The sequence below is a fragment of the Molossus molossus genome, unplaced genomic scaffold (assembly GCF_014108415.1).
Source record: "Molossus molossus isolate mMolMol1 unplaced genomic scaffold, mMolMol1.p scaffold_m16_p_8, whole genome shotgun sequence".
Classification (NCBI taxonomy): Eukaryota; Metazoa; Chordata; class Mammalia; order Chiroptera; family Molossidae; genus Molossus; species Molossus molossus.
Genome location: NW_023425402.1, coordinates 35,213,320 through 35,229,596, shown reverse-complemented (window position 1 = coordinate 35,229,596; position 16,277 = coordinate 35,213,320). Strand labels below are relative to the sequence as shown.

Below are 16,277 nucleotides of genomic sequence, written 5' to 3'. Positions count from 1 at the left end.
CTGGAAAAAGCTTAAGGAGACAACTAATAGGGGAGAAAGAGATGGTTCTTCTAGTAGCACTTCAAAATATTTAAAGCTTTATTACAAGTGGCCAATTGACCACTGCCATGGCAAAGCAACTGGACAAATCTTTTCTTACTTTGATAATTAGTCATTATTTTAAACCTTATTTTTTTTTCATAATATTAATTTTTTTAACTGCTATCACCTGTATAAGACCACTAGGTAGCAGTAGGTAGGAAGAAGAATGAAATGCATATATACACAAAGAATTTTATCCACAACAGATGACCTTAGAAAAACCCTGGTCTAATACAAATAATTGGAAATTTCTTTTTTGTTTAACAAGGGTTGACTTCTTATTAGTCCAAATGCTTATCTAATAGTGAAGCTTTTAAAAAGTGGAGGATATATTTTTTAGTAGTAAGACCTTCCTCACACATTTTTATCTGAATTTTTGTGAAATTTCCCTGACTTTCTCCTCATAAATAGCAGTCTTGCATCAGAACTAAATACACATTTTTCCAAAGAAGACATCAAAATGGTCAAAGGACACATGAAAAGATGTCCAACATCAGTAATCATCAGGGAAATGCAAATCAAAACCACAATGAGACATCACTTCACACCTATTAGAATGGCTATTATCAGTAAGACAAGAAACAATAGGTGATGTACTGATGATGATGTGGTGAAAAGGGAACCTTTATACACAGTCACTGAGAATGTAAATTGGTCCAACCACTATGGAAAACAATATGGAGGGTCCTCAAAAAGTTAAAAATAGATCTACCATATAATCCAGTAGCTCCACTTTTGGATATATACCCAAAGGAAATGAACCCAGGGTTCTGAATAGATACATGCACTCTCATATTAATTGCAGCATTATTCACAACAGACAAGATATAAAAGCAACCCAAAGCCTCTCAAGAAATGAATGTATAAAAAAGGTGTAGCCCTGGGAGGTTTGGCTCAGCGCTTGGAGCGTCGACCTGAGGACCAGAGTCCCGGGTTTAGTTCTAGCTAGGGACATGTACCAAGAAAAAAAAAAAAGGTGTAATAATGTATTTACAATGGAATATTACTCAGCCATAAGAGTTTATCCTGCCATGTGTAACAACATGGATGGATCCTGAACATATTATGCTAAGTGACATAAGTCAGAAAGAGAAAGACAAATACTATATGATATCACTTATATGCAGAATCTAAAAAAGTCTAACTCATAAAAAAACAGAGTAAAATGATGGTTACCAAGGAATGGGAGTAGGGGTAAAAGACTGATGTTGTTTAAGGGTACAAACCTGCATTGAGTAGTAAATAAGCCACAGAGATCTAATGCACAGTGTAATGAATATAGACAACAATATTTTTCTATAATAATATAATAGGCTAAATATTACAAAGGCAATAGTATACATAAATGTATCAAAGTAACATGCTGCACATAGCTACTGAGTGGCAGAACAAGACTTGAAACTAGTTATATCCAAATTAAGAAACTTTCCACAGATTAAGCCAGTATTGTAAGCACAGAAATGTAATCCCAGGTATCTAGATTTCCTTGAATAGTTTATAAATGCAGGAATTTTCCTCCCTTCAGTTTTTTCTTCTTGCCCTTAGCCATCCTTGTTCATGCTTCTTATACCAGAAATGGTTTTAATGATTTAAAAAAATTTTAAATGTACTTATTAACATGAGATATTATCCTATGTACTTAATCACTATGCCACATAATTGAAATTATATAAATCATAGAAAAACATAACTTCACTGTAAGTTTCAGCTCTTTACAACAGTAAATGGTTCACAAATCATAGTAAATAAACCAAAATTTGACGGTTTCCCATTCTTTCTTGTACCACTAGAAGCCAAATAATAATACTTTACATGCATACAGCCCTTTACAGTTTGCTAAGAACTTTTACTTATTTCACATACAACAATCTTGTAAAATAGGTAATACATTTCACAGACAAGAAACTGAAGCTCAAAGAAGTTAAGTGAGTTTTCCAAGGAAATAAAGGAACGCTGGTATCCTGGTTTCAAGTCACCACTTTATTAAGTATAACAGAGCCTCATCTTTCAATCTATAACTTCTAAAATACCTAAGATATATCTATATCTATGTATAACAGGTGACCCAGATCAATTCCAAAATGGTAACTAGGTTTGTCCTGTCTTGCCAAAAACTTGAGATCATCTTTCTTTATGTTGGATAGTCATTTTAATTTTATAAACTCTTTCCCTCTTGTGTTGTTATAAAAATGCAAATGTTGTTTACTTGTTTTCAACATTTGGAACCAACCCATAGACAAAGCACACACGATTTAATTATAAAACAACATGAATGTTAGCAATCTTGATAATATAAAACAAAATAAATTTAACAGGTTAGGAGGTGGAGAAAAAGAAAATTTGAATAAAAAGAAAAGATTACATATCTCTTAATTTTATAAAATAAGGGATCTGTCATATTTGCTGAAATAGGGTATGAAGCTTTAACCATATTATTTGAAGCTATCGTAATAGTCAAAGAAACATATGGGAATCATGGTATCTATTTTATTTTATTTATTTATTTATTTTATTTATTTTGGTACGTGCCCCTAGCGGGAACTGAACCCAGGACTGTCTGGTCTGCAGGCCGATGCTCCAACCACTGAGCCAAACCAGCCAGGGGTCATGGTATCTCTTTTTAAAAGTAGGGGAAGAGAAGGGAGGAAATAGCATAAGATAAATGGTCATTTATCATAATAGGAAGTGAAAATATCTATATAGAGGAAACAATTAGGATTAGAGAAACAGTACAAAGTGGATGCACCTACAGAATAAGCTATGGTTTTCACTACAAATCTTTCTGGACTAATACATATTTTAACTATTTGCCTGTATTTTTGCATAATTTTTTTTTTTTCTGAGAAGAGAAATAATTGGATATTAGAAAGCAAACATAAGAATATATATTTCTTTAAAAATACTATCACTATTAGAAATGGAGATTTGTTATTTGAACTTTTTGTTGAAATTGTACATAGTCCTCTAAAATTTCAAACTGGAGCCTAGAACTAGCAATGACTTCTGTGATGCATAAGTCCCTGAATACATTCTTACTAACCAATTTTCAACAGCCTCATAAATACTTTTTATCTTTCATGATTGATGTTATTACAAATAAGAGCTATTTCCTGACCCAAATCTCTGCCAGTATAATATCATGCTGGAAATAATTTAAATGTGCTGAGATAAACTTTATAATACCATCTAATTTCCACTCCATCTCACCTGCCCTACCGCAACTTACAGAACAAATCATTATTTTTTCCCTTCTTCCTAAAAATTTTCCATACACACACACACACACACACACACACACACACACATATATATTTTCAAGGTGTAGAAATTATGGTAAAATAGTGCTAGAAAGATAAGGTCTTGAGATAAAAGTACAAATCAAAATTAGAAGAAAAATTGATTATGCTTATATGTGGAATCTAAAACAAAATAAACCAAAACAGGAACATAGAGAACAAACTGGTGGCTGCCAGGAGGAACGAGGAAATGGGAAAAAGAGGTATAGAGGATTAAGAGGTACAAACTTACAGTTATACAATAAATAAGTCATGGGGATGTAATGTACAGCATAGGGAATATAGTCAATAATATTGTAATAACTTTGCAAGGTGATAGAAGGTGAGTAGACTTATCTTGGTGGTCATTTCATAATGTATATAAATAGTGAATCAATGTTATATACCTGAAACTTATATAATGTTATATGTCAATTATACTTCAAAAAAAGAAAAGGTATGTAATAAAAGTATAAAGAAAATCCAAGCTACTATAATTTATTTAAAAAGTATGCCACCGCTTTAAATTATTCTGAAATGATAGTATGAAAATACACAAAAAGATGTTTTCACATATAAGTTAAAATTATGTATTATGGAAGTCTATTATTTTCCAAACATAGGCTTCTCTTTTAAAGACTAGTGTCTGCCATAAGCAATTTATTTTTAAAAGATTTTTCCTTTTTACACACCAGTAAACTATCAGATCACTGATATTTCACAGTCAATAAAATATAGTTGATAATATCAGAAACTAGAAACTGAACTGGTAACAACAATGACTCCATCTGGACTTATAACTAATAAAAACCAAAATCACGGTGCCCAGGAAAAGCACTTTTACAAAAAGGTACTTCATTTGGGTATTTCTGAAACACTATTTGTCATAATGTCAAAATAGCACTGCTTTGGAAATGATATTAATTATATGTAATATTTATGCCATACAAATGACCTAGAAAGATCTCAAACAACCCAACCTGTGACTAAATCATGATGAAACAGAAAATCTAAACAGACCAACAATGAGTAAGGAGATTAAATCAGTAATAAAAAATTTCCACCAAATTGAAGTCCAGGAACAGATGGCTTCACTAGTGAATGCTACCAAACACTTAAATAAGAATTAATACCAATCCTTCTCAAACTCTTCCAAAGAACTGATTAAAAGAAACAGTTGCAAACTAATTTTACAGGGCCAGCATTACCCTGATATGGAAGCCAGACAAAGACACTACAAGAAAATGAAATTACCTGTGAAAATCCCTAATGAACACAGATGCAAAAATTCCACAAAATACTAGCAAACCATATGCAAGAGCACATTAAAAGGATCATACACTGTGATCAAGTGGGATTTATCCCTGAGGTGCAAGGCCGGTTTGACATATGCAAATCAATAAATATAATATGTTTCTGTACTGTATGGCTCAGTTGGTTGGGTGTTGCTCCATGCACCAAAGGGTTGCTGGTTTGATTCCCTGTCAGGGCACATGCCTGGGTTGTGGGCTCAACCCCTGGCTAGGGGTGTGCAGAAGAAGGCCTATGGAAGTTTAACCCTTACATTGTTGTTTCTCTCTCTCCCCCTTCTCCTCTCTCTCTAAAAAAAAAAAAAAAAAATCAATAAAAAATATATATACATATACATATTATATATAAACATATATATACATATACATATATATATATTTTTATTCTCACCTGAGGACATTTTTGCATTTATCTTCAGATAGTGTGGAAGGGAGAGAGGGGGAAAAAGAGAGAGAGAAACATAGATGTGAGAGAGACACATTGACTGGTTGCCACCCACACGACCCCAGCCAGGGCCAGGGACAAAGTGCAACCGAGGTACGTGCCCTTAGCAAAAAATGAACCCGGGACTCTCTGGTCCATAGGCTGATGCTATAACCACTAAGCCAAACTGGTTTAGGGCAATAAAAAATATTTTAAAAAATTAGAAAGAAATACTTGTGCTGGGGGTATATGTTTTAAAAACTATATACATATTAACAAGCATGATACCACAAACAAAATGAAGAAAAATCATATGATCATCTCAACAGATGCAGAAAAAGCATTTGACAAAATCTGCCTTAGCCAATGTTGCACAGTGGTTAGAACATCAGCCCACACACCTAAGGGTCTCAGGTTCAACTCGCTGTCAAGGGCATGTACTTGGGTTGCAGGTTCAATCCCCACCCTGGTCAGGGCATGTGCAGGAAGCAACCAATTGATGTTTCTTTCTTTCTCTCTCTCTCCCTCCCTCCTACTCTATCCAATGATAAACAGAAAAATATCCTCGGGTGAGGAATTAAAAAAAGTATACACACACAGACACACATACACACATGTTGTTTTATTAATTTTATTTTTTTTTTATTATTATTTTTTTTTAATCCTCACCCGAGGACATTTTTCCATTTTTTGTACAGATAGAGTGGGAGGGAGAGAGAGAAAGAGAGAGAGAGAGGGAAACATCGATGTGAAAGAGACACATCGAGTGGCTGCCACCCGCACGACCAACCAGGGCCGGGGACAAACTGCAACCGAGGTACGTGCCCTTAGCGAGAACCGAACCCGGGTCTCTCCAGACCACAGGCGGACGCTCCAACCGCTGAGCCAAACCGGCCAGGGCTGTTTTATTGATTTTAGAGAAAGAGGAAGGATGGGGGAGGGGTAGAAAGAAACATCTAAGTGAGAGAGAAACATTGATTGGCTGCCTCCTGCACATCTCCACTGCGGATTGAGCAAGCAACCTGGGTACGTGCCCTGACCTGGAAATGAACCAGCAATCTTTTGGTACATGGGACCACGCTCAAGCAACTGAGCTACACCAGGCAGGGCTCAACATATTTTGATGATAAAAACTCTAAATAAATTAGGTGTAAAAGAAATATACTTCAACATATAACGGCCATATATAACAGGCCCACAGCTAGCATCATACTCAACTGTGAAAAGTTGAAAGTGTTCCTCTAAGTCAGGAAAAAGACAAGAATATCCATTCTAATCACTTCTATGCATCATAGCACTAGAAGTCCTAGCCACAATAAATTGGTAATAAAAAGAAAGTAAAGGTATCCAATAGAAAAGAAGTAAAACTGTCACTATTTGAAGATGACATGATCTTATATATTGAAAACCCTAAAGACTCCATCAAAAAACGAGTAGAGCTATTTGACAAGTTTCAATAAAATTGCAGGGTACTAAATGTTTACTCAACGTTAAAAAATCAGCTGCATTTCTATAAGCCAACAATGAACTACTCTAAAGAGAAATTAAGAAAGCAATCCCATTTACAACAGATTAAAAAAAAATGAAATAAATCTAAACCAGGAGATGAAAGACCTTTATAATGAAAACTATAAGATATAGATGAAAGAAACTGAATAAGGCACAAATAAATGGAAAGATATCTCATGTTTTTGGATTGGAAGAATAAATACTGTTAAAATGTCCATACTACTCCAAATGATCTATGGATTCAATAAAATCTCTATCAAAATCCCGATGACATTTTTCAAATAAATAGAAAAAAACTACCTAAAATTCATGAGACGACAAATGATCCTGAATAGCCAGAACAATCTTTAAAAAATGAACAAAGCTGGAAGCATCATACTTCCCTATTTCAACTTCTATTATAAGACTTATATAATCAAAACAGTATGATACTGGCATAAAACAGGCACAATGAAACAAAATTGCCCTGAAATAAACCCACCCACATATGGTCAACTAATCTTTGACAAAGTGTCAAGAACACATAATAGGTGCTGGGAAAAATGAATACCTTCATGCAAAAGAATGAAACTGGACCCCTATCTTATACCACTCAAAAAAAAAAATTAACTCAAAATGGATTAAAAACTCAAATTTAAGACATGAAACCATAAAACCCTTAGAAGATAATACAGGGTTGGCCCTGGCCAGGTACCTCAGTTGGTTAGATCATCGACCCAATATGCTACAGTTGCAGGTTCAATCCCCGGTCAGGACACATACAAGAATGAACCAGTGAATACATAAATAAGTAGAACAACAAATCAGTGTTTTCTCTCCCTCTCTCTAAAATAAATAAAACACATACACGAGGGGTGAAAAGCTCCTTGACACTGATCTTGCCAATGATTATTTAGATTGGTCATCAAAAGCAAAGGCAAAACTAAATAAATAGGACTATCAAACTAAAAAGCTTCTACACAGCAAAGGATAACATCAACAAAATTAAAAGGCAACCTACCTAATGGGAGAAAATATTTGTGAATCATGTATCTGATAAGGGGTTAATATACAAAATATATAAAGAACTCATGCAACTTAACAGCAAAACAAACAATCTGATTTAAAAATGGGCAGAGGCTAAATACACATTTGCGAAGACATACAAATGACCTACAAGTACATGAAAAAGGTGCTCAGTATCACTACTCATCATGAAATGTAAATCAAAACCCAAAGAGATATCACCTCACACCTGTAAGAATGGCTATTATCAACAATTCAAGAGATAGCAAGTGTTGGTGAGAATGTGAAGAAAGGAAACCCTTGTGCGCTATTGGTGGGAATACAGATGGGTGCAGCCACAATGGGAAGAGCCTGGAGATTTCTCAAAAAATTAAAAACAAAACTACTATATGATTCAGTAATCCCTCTCCAGGTTATATATTCAAAACAAAATCAGGATCTCAAAGAGATATCTGCACTCCCATGTTCATTGTAGTATTATTCACAATAGCCAAGATAGGAAAATAACTTAAGTGTCTGTCAGTGGATGAAGACATAAAGAAAATGTGGTATATATACATGATAGAATATTATTCAGCCATACAAAAGACGGATATCCTGCCATTTGCAACAATATGGAAGAACCTGGAGGACATTCTGCTAAATGGCATAAGCCAGAGAGAGAAAGACAAATACTGTATGGTATGATTTACATATAGAAACAAAACAAAACAAAACAAAAAAGTCAATTTTACTGAAACTGATAGTAGAATGGTAGTTGCCAGGGGTTGGGGGTGAGGAGTGGTGGGGGGAGAAAGGGGAGATATAGATCAAAGGAACAAACTTTCAGTTATAAGATACATAAGTTATGAGGATCTAATGCACAGTATAGTGACTACAGTAAATAAAGTGTATATTTGAAATCTGCTAAACATAAATATTAAGCATTTTCATCACACATACACAAAAAGTTAACTATGTGAGATGATAGATGTGCTAATATCTTGATCGTGGTAACTATTTCACAATGTATGTGTATATCAAATCACATGGTACTCTTTAAATATATACTATAATTATATTTGTCAATTATTCCTCAATAAAGGTGAAAAAATAAATATAAAGAGATTCAGGAAAAAAAAGTCTTCCTAGTTTTTTCAACTGGCAACTTTAGGAGATACAATAGAGCAAGACATTTAGTTTACTAGGAAGTTCAAAGAGGGAGTACCAGATCTATCTTGCAACATTAGTTGTTTTAACCTCTGTGTTTCCCACAATGTAGACTTACAAAAGATCTATTGATAATAAATATATCTTTTAACATGTACACCAGGCCAAGAAGAAAAATATATTTTTCTTTTTAAAAGAATGTGTATATTTTGGTCATGAGCAATTAACAGGCCTCCCTGAGCATTTTGATAGTCTTCAGGAAAATAGAGTAATCTCTTCATTATATACAATTCATTAAAATTTAACATTAACCACCATTTTAGTATGCATAGTATGCTAAAAAGATAGTGCTAAATATTTCAGATTTCCAGAATATGCTTTTAAGTTTCAAAATGGAACTGCATTAAGCTCAGCACAACTTTAGTAGTAGGTGTATTTTATTATTTTAAGATGCTTTGACAACTGGCAATTCATACTAGATAACTCTCTAAAATGTCTCATTAATGATTTCACTTTCTAACTTCATAGAATAAAATAGTATACTTGTATCAAGAAATCTGAAAAAATGCCCAGTGATTATGTCAGGGCCACCAGTTTTGGTTCAAACACGTTAATTCTGGTGTTTCTCTTTAGAATATGAGTAATTAACAGAGCTGCTATAACATTATACATTTTATACTTTCTTATTTGCCTTCTGGCTCTTTGCTTTCTAATTGAAGTAGTTACAGAAAAAAAATGTAGTTAAAAAAAATTCTCAAAATGCATACTACTAAACTTTATCATAAAACATCTCTGACAATCATGTCAAATTATGCATTCACATTCACTGTATATTTTTAAAATTACATTCCACATGCCTGGCTGGTGTGGCTTAGTGGATTGAGCTTCATCCCATGGACTAAGAAGTCCCAGTTCGATTCCTGGTCGGGGCACATGCCTGGGTTACGGGTTCGATCCCCAGTGGGGGGCGTGCAGGAGGCAGCTGATCAATGTCTCTCTCTCACATGGATGTTTTTCTCTCTCTCTCCCTTCTTCTCTAAAATAAGATCAATAAAAACATATTTAAAAAATAAAATAAAATTGCATCCCACATGATAAAATTGATGACCACACCTACTAATGTCTGTCTTCCTGAAAATTTCACACACATTTTTTTTTTTCATTTTCTCAAAATAAAAAAGCTAAGAGGAACCTATAAACAAGACTGTTTTACTGAGGTCTCAACTATATTTTTTTATAAGAGGTATTATGATGATGTTCTTAGCCTATGGTATCCTATATTTATAATTTAAAACATAAAAATAATTATGAAAAGTTATTATTGGTCAATATAATGTTGCTTCAGATTTTTTTAAGTTGAAAATATTCCTTAGCGTACCTGTTGCATGAAACAAACTGGCTTCTACTCTGTGGGGAACTCTTGGTGGAATTTTCATAGATGCACGAATCTGGTAAAAACTAAAGCAAAAGAGACAAAGAAGGCATTTCAAAAAATATATTTAAAATATGCAATGCCCAATTTCTATATATATATATGTACTAAAGTAATAAAGTTTACTGCTAATATCAGTCTCCCATAATACTTACTGTTGATGGAAAACAATGCATGAGATCCACCAATTAAATACTAGATCAAATAGAGCTTCAAAGGAAGCTCTGAGTTAACTAGCTTAAATGGTAGAAGTAGTAAGGATTCAATAACTAGCACAGAGAAAAGATTTAAAAGAAAAAAAAAGATAAATCAGAATAGAAAAAGAGAGTAAATTAAATCCTTGAAAATATTCTTACATATAAACAAGTCAAGCCATATATCTAAGAACAGTAAGCTTTTAATCATTAGAGTTTTGAAAGATCAGTAACATTATAGTCTTCAAAAGTCCTCCATGAATAGGGAAACCAGATAGTAGAATAACAGCAAATTAATAAAAGCAGCAATTATACATGCTATATTTATGATGGTTGACAATAAAAGGGAACAATAATTCACTTAATCTTTATACCCAGTTCCAAATCTATTTACAAACTATCTCCACTAGGAGATGTTAAAGAGAAAACCACAGATCCAAAATCAAGTTACTTATGCTACAGCCCATCACAAGGAACCTAGACTTAATACCTAGCCTAAATGCAGTTTCAACCTTTTCTAGGAATGTTATCTTAATTGGTCAATCTGGAATTTTCTGGTCACTACCAATGAGGTAATCTGTCAAGCAGGCCCTCTCTATGCACCACAGGAAGCTAGTGGAATCTGCCTGACAAGAAGATCCCTTCTTTCCTCCAAGTAAGGTAACCTTGCTTGAAATAATCCTTTCTTTTCTAGTACCTTTCTTGTCCCACCCCATTTCTACCTAAAAATGTCTTCCATATCGTACAGCTTCTGGGGCTCCTCTCTACTTACTAGATGGGATGCTGCCTGATTCATAAATTGCTCCATAAAACCAACTATATCTTTAAATTTTCTCAATTAAATATTTATTCTTTAACATATCTCACTTTAAACTCAACATATTGAAATGAACTAATCTTGAGTCCCACACCAGTCATCCTCTTCAACTTCATTACTTATCTGGGCTTATTTTAATTTCTAATATCATTCAAGTCAATGTGATTTAAAACTTCAGTATTATCTTTTACATCTCACATTACAAATTCTAAATCTGCAAAAAGTAGAGCAATAAACTAATATATCCACTGCCTATTTCCATCATTTAGAAAGATTTTACCATATTTAATTCATCAGTACTTCTTTTCTTTGCTGAGCGATTTCAAAGTAATTCTAAAAATCATGCAAATTAATACCTCTTCATACATATTATTAAATGTTTTTTGTGTCAGCATCATCCTCTACATGGAATCAGTTGTTAAATCCTACTAATTATTCCCCAAAATGGCTCATAGAAATTAATTTAAAAAAAACAACCTTAAAGTGTGTGATAGGTTGGTTTTAAAAAGGTTTCCAATTTTTTTTGCCCGTCCCTGTATCCATATTTCTTGCAATGTGACTTCCATTAAAAAGTGGAGTGGAGTTCCCCACCCCTTAAATCTGGGTGGGCTTTATGACTTGTTTCGGTTAATACAATGTGGCTGAGATGAGTGCTAGTTCAAAGCCTAGGTCTTAAAAGGTCTTATATAGTTTCTTTCACTTTGGAAACCTGCCTCCTCCATGAGAATAAGCTAGAATGTGAGAGGTCATAAAACAGCTGAGTCCACCAAAGTGACCATTCTGTATCAGCTGGCACCCAACCAACCTACCAGTTGACTGTGAATTCATGAGTGAGCTCAGCAAAGATTAGTCAAACCAGCCCAGATCAGAAGAACCATTCATTCGGCTGATCAATAGACTTATAAATGTTTATCATTGTGATGCCACTGAAGCTTTATGCTTGTTCTTAGCTGCATTATGGTGGCAATACATAACTAATACAGAAATTGATACCTAACAAAAACTTAAAATATGTCACACTGACTTGGGGATCAAAATAATAGTTATAGTAACAGAGCAAGAAAAATAATGAGGAAACTATAGAAGATTTAAAAAGTGGTAACCCATGTTATGTAGTGATGAAACTTAGGTAAATATGTCAGCAATAACTTAGAAGAATTCAGACAATGTGTACCAAAGAAACTTTTGTCCATGAGCAAGCTAATTTCCAGGCAGAAAGCTAAAAATGTCCACTGGCTGCTCTTAGCTAAGTATAAGATTTAAGAAAGAGATACGCTAAAGAAACAACTGGTCATTTTACAAGCAGAATCTAGAGAGAATATAGAGACTAACACTTGCTGGGTTGGAATATAAAACTGTATTTTTATCTTGTTTCCCTAAAAAATTTCAAAATAAAATGCAGCCATGAACAAAGATCACATTATGTGTGTGGCTATAAGTCCTTTCTTAAGATCTTTAAAGGAATTACGGCAGTGTCTTAAGTACACATTTTGTTTGACAAAAGGGTTTTTAGGAAGTTTAAGGGCATGATCCCACAGAATGCTGATCCCCAAAAAGTAGTGATTACATCTAGAGAGTGGTCATGCCTTAAAAAACAATTCATGGAATGGGTTATATAAAAAACATAGAAACCCATAAAGTTTTAAATTTTATTGGTCAAAGAGCCACTAGCCTAGATACCTTGTCTAACTTGTAACTTGCTTACTAAACGAATGCAGTGGAAGTAACAAGTAGGCCAATTCAAGGGGCCTTGGCATCTTCTGCTCTGTCCTGGACTCCTGCCTCTGCCATAAGAGCAAGTCTAGGCTCTCCTGCTGAGGGATGAGAGATCATGTGGAACAGAGTATAGCACAGTTGTTTTATATTTTCAAGAGGATGGAAAAGCCAACCCAGAACAAACAAACAAACAAACAAACAAACAAACCTCAGATTTCTCTCATTCTACTCCCTATTAGTCATAGCTGCACTACTACCACTTTTTTTTCTTTATTAATTTGTTTCCGTTACAGATGTTTCTCCTTTTTCCCCTATTGACCCACACCTCCCCTTCCCACCCTGCCCAGTCCCCAGCTTTGTTGTCCATGTCCATTGTTCATGCATACATGCTTATAAGATCTGTGGTTTATCTCCCCCCCCACACCCCCTCTTCTGGGGATAGTCAGTCTGTACCCCACTTCCACATCTCTGGGACGACCCCATTCCTGAGACTGTTATGTTCATTATATTCCACAAATAAATGAGATCATATGATACTTGTCTTTCTCTGTTTGTCTTGTTTTGCTTAAGATAATACTTTCCAGGTCCCTCCACATCATCTCAAAGAATAAGAGATCTATCCTTCTTACAGCTGCATAGTACTCCATTGTGCATATGTACCAAAGCTTTTATATCCATTCGTCTACTGATGGACACTTGGGCTGTTTCCAGATCTTAGCTATTGTAAATAGTGCTGCTACGAACATGGGGGTACATATATTCTTTCTGATTGGTGTTTCAGGCTTCTTCTTTTTTTTTTGTTCAGGTAGAGTGGGAGGGGGAGAGAGGAAGAGAGAGAGAAACATCGATGTGAAAGGGACACATCGAGTGGCTGCCACCCACACGACCAACCAGGGCCGGGGACAAACTGCAACCGAGGTACATGCCCTTAGTGGGAACCGAACCCGGGTCTCTCGGGACCGCAGGCCGACGCTCTAACCGCTGAGCCAAACCAGCCAGGGCTGTTTCAGACTTCTTAGGGTATATTCCTAGAAGTGGGGTCACTGGGTCAAATACCAGTTCAATTTTTAATGTTTTGAGGTAACACCATATTGTTTTCCATAGTGGCTGCACCAGTCTGCATTCCCACCAGCAGTGTACTGGAGTCCCCTTTTTTCCATACCCTCGCCAACACTTGTTGTTTGATGATTTGTTGACGGCGACCATTCTGACAGGTGTGAGGTGATACCTCATAGTTGTTTTAATTCTACTACCATTCTTTTTTTATTATTATTATTATTCCTCACCCAAGGACACTTTTGTACTTATTATCAGATAGAGTGGGAGGGAGGGAGGGAGAGAGAGACAGAGAAACATCCAAGTGATAGAGTCACATCAACTGGCTGCCTCCTGCATGAGCCCACCAGGGCCAGGGATGAACCATAACCAAAATACATGCCCTTGACCGGAATCGAACCCGTGATTCATTGGTCTTTGGGCTGATGCTGTAACCATTGAGCCAATCTGGCCAGGGCACTACTACCATTCGTAGTACAGACCTTCAGGTATATATCTTGAGTTACTGCAAGCACCTCTAAACTGTTCCCTATGCCTCTATTTCTTATACACAATCATCAATCTAACACATCATAATTTCCATCAAGTTAGTAAGTGCTTATTATAATAATAGTGATAATTTCATCCTTACTTGAAAATTATCAATGAATACCCTAATCCTTAGTGTCAACTCTTCTCCAGACATTAAAAGCCTTTCACATATATAACCTCTCCTTTCTTTACTATCTTTTCTTCTGTAATTCTTCTAGAGAATATCCAATCTCCTAAATATTCTTTAAAATGACATGTTCATTCCTAATTCCAAGACATGATTGATTCATACTGCTCTTACCTACTAAAAGGGTCTTTCACTTTTTTTTTCTTTAGTTATTTTTTTAATTTTATTTTTGTTACAGAGGTTTCTCCTTTTTTATCCCATTGACACCCTCTTTCCCATCCCCCCCGCCCCGTCCCAGGCTTTGATGTCCATGTCCATTGGTTATGCACACATGCATATAAGTTCTGTGGTCTATCTCTTCCTTCCCCCCACCACCCCCTCCTCTGAGGGTTGTCGATCTGTACCCTACGTCCGTGTTTCTGGGTCTACCTTATTCCTCAGACTGTTATGTTCATTTTATTCCACAAATAAGTGAGATTATGTGGTATTTGTCTTTTTCTGCTTGGCTTGTTTCACTTAGAATAATACTTTCTAGGTTTCTCCATGTAGTCTCAAAGGATAAGAGATCTTTCTTTCTTACAGCTGCATGGTACTCCATTGTGTATATGTACCACGGCTTTTTTATCCATTCGTCTACTGATGGACACTTGGGCTGTTTCTAGATCTTAGCTATTGTAAATAGTGCAGCTACGAACATGGGGGTACATATATTCTTTCTGATGGGTGTGTCAGGCTTCTTAGGGTATATTCCTAGACGTGGGATCACGGGGTTAAATGGAAGTTCAGTTTTTAATTTTTTGAGGTAACACCATATTGTTTTCCATAGTGGCTGCACCAGTCTGCATTCCCACCAGCAGTGCACTAGAGTCCCCTTTTCTCCACACCCTCGCCAACACTTGTTTAATGATTTGTTGACGGCGACCATTCTGACAGGTGTGAGGTGATACCTCATTGTTGTTTTAATTTGCATCTCTCTGATGATTAGTGATGTTGAGCATTTCTTCGTAAGTCTCTTGGCCATTTGTAGGTCCTGTTTGGAGAGGTGGCTATTCAGCTCCTCCGCCCATTTTTAATTGGGTTCTTTGTCTTCCTTTTGTTGAGTTGTATGAGTACTCTATATATTTTCGAAATTAACCCCTTATCTGATGTATCATTGGCAATAATGTTCTCTCATACAGTGGGTTGCCTTTCCATTTTGATGGTTGTTTCTTTAGCTGTGCAGAAGCTTTTGAGTTTGATGTAGTCCAATGTGTTCATTTTTTCCTTTGTTTCTGTTGCCTTAGGTGATGTATCAGTGAAAATTCTGCTCCGTATGATGTCTGAAATTTTGTTGCCTACATTTTCTTCTAGAATTTTTATGGATTCACGGGTCACATTTAAGTCTTTTATCCATTTTGAGTTTACTTTTGTGTATGGTGTAAGTTGATAGTCTAGTTTCATTTTTTTGAATGTAGCTGTCCAATTTTCCCAACACCATTTATTAAAGAGGCTGTTTTTACTCCACTGTATGCTCTTGCCACCTCTGTCAAATATTAATTGAGCATATTGCCTTGGGTCCATTTCTGGGTTCTCTATTCTGTTCCACTGGTCTGTCTGCCTGTTCTTGTGCCAGTACCAGGTTGTTTTAATTTCAGTCGCTTTGTAGTATAAC

The 16,277-nt window shown here is 35.4% G+C and overlaps 1 protein-coding gene across 5 annotated transcripts in view; it reads right to left on the bottom strand.

Moving 5' to 3' along the window:
- The window catches only part of FAM135A (family with sequence similarity 135 member A), a 111,435-nt gene that overhangs the window by 82,341 nt on the left and 12,817 nt on the right, over positions 1-16,277 (bottom strand). For all 5 annotated transcript variants that reach the window (XM_036248754.1, XM_036248755.1, XM_036248758.1 and 2 more), the window contains exon 4: positions 10,132-10,211. In XM_036248754.1, the coding sequence (XP_036104647.1) occupies positions 10,132-10,211 (80 nt within the window). The remainder of the gene's footprint in view (positions 1-10,131; positions 10,212-16,277) is intronic.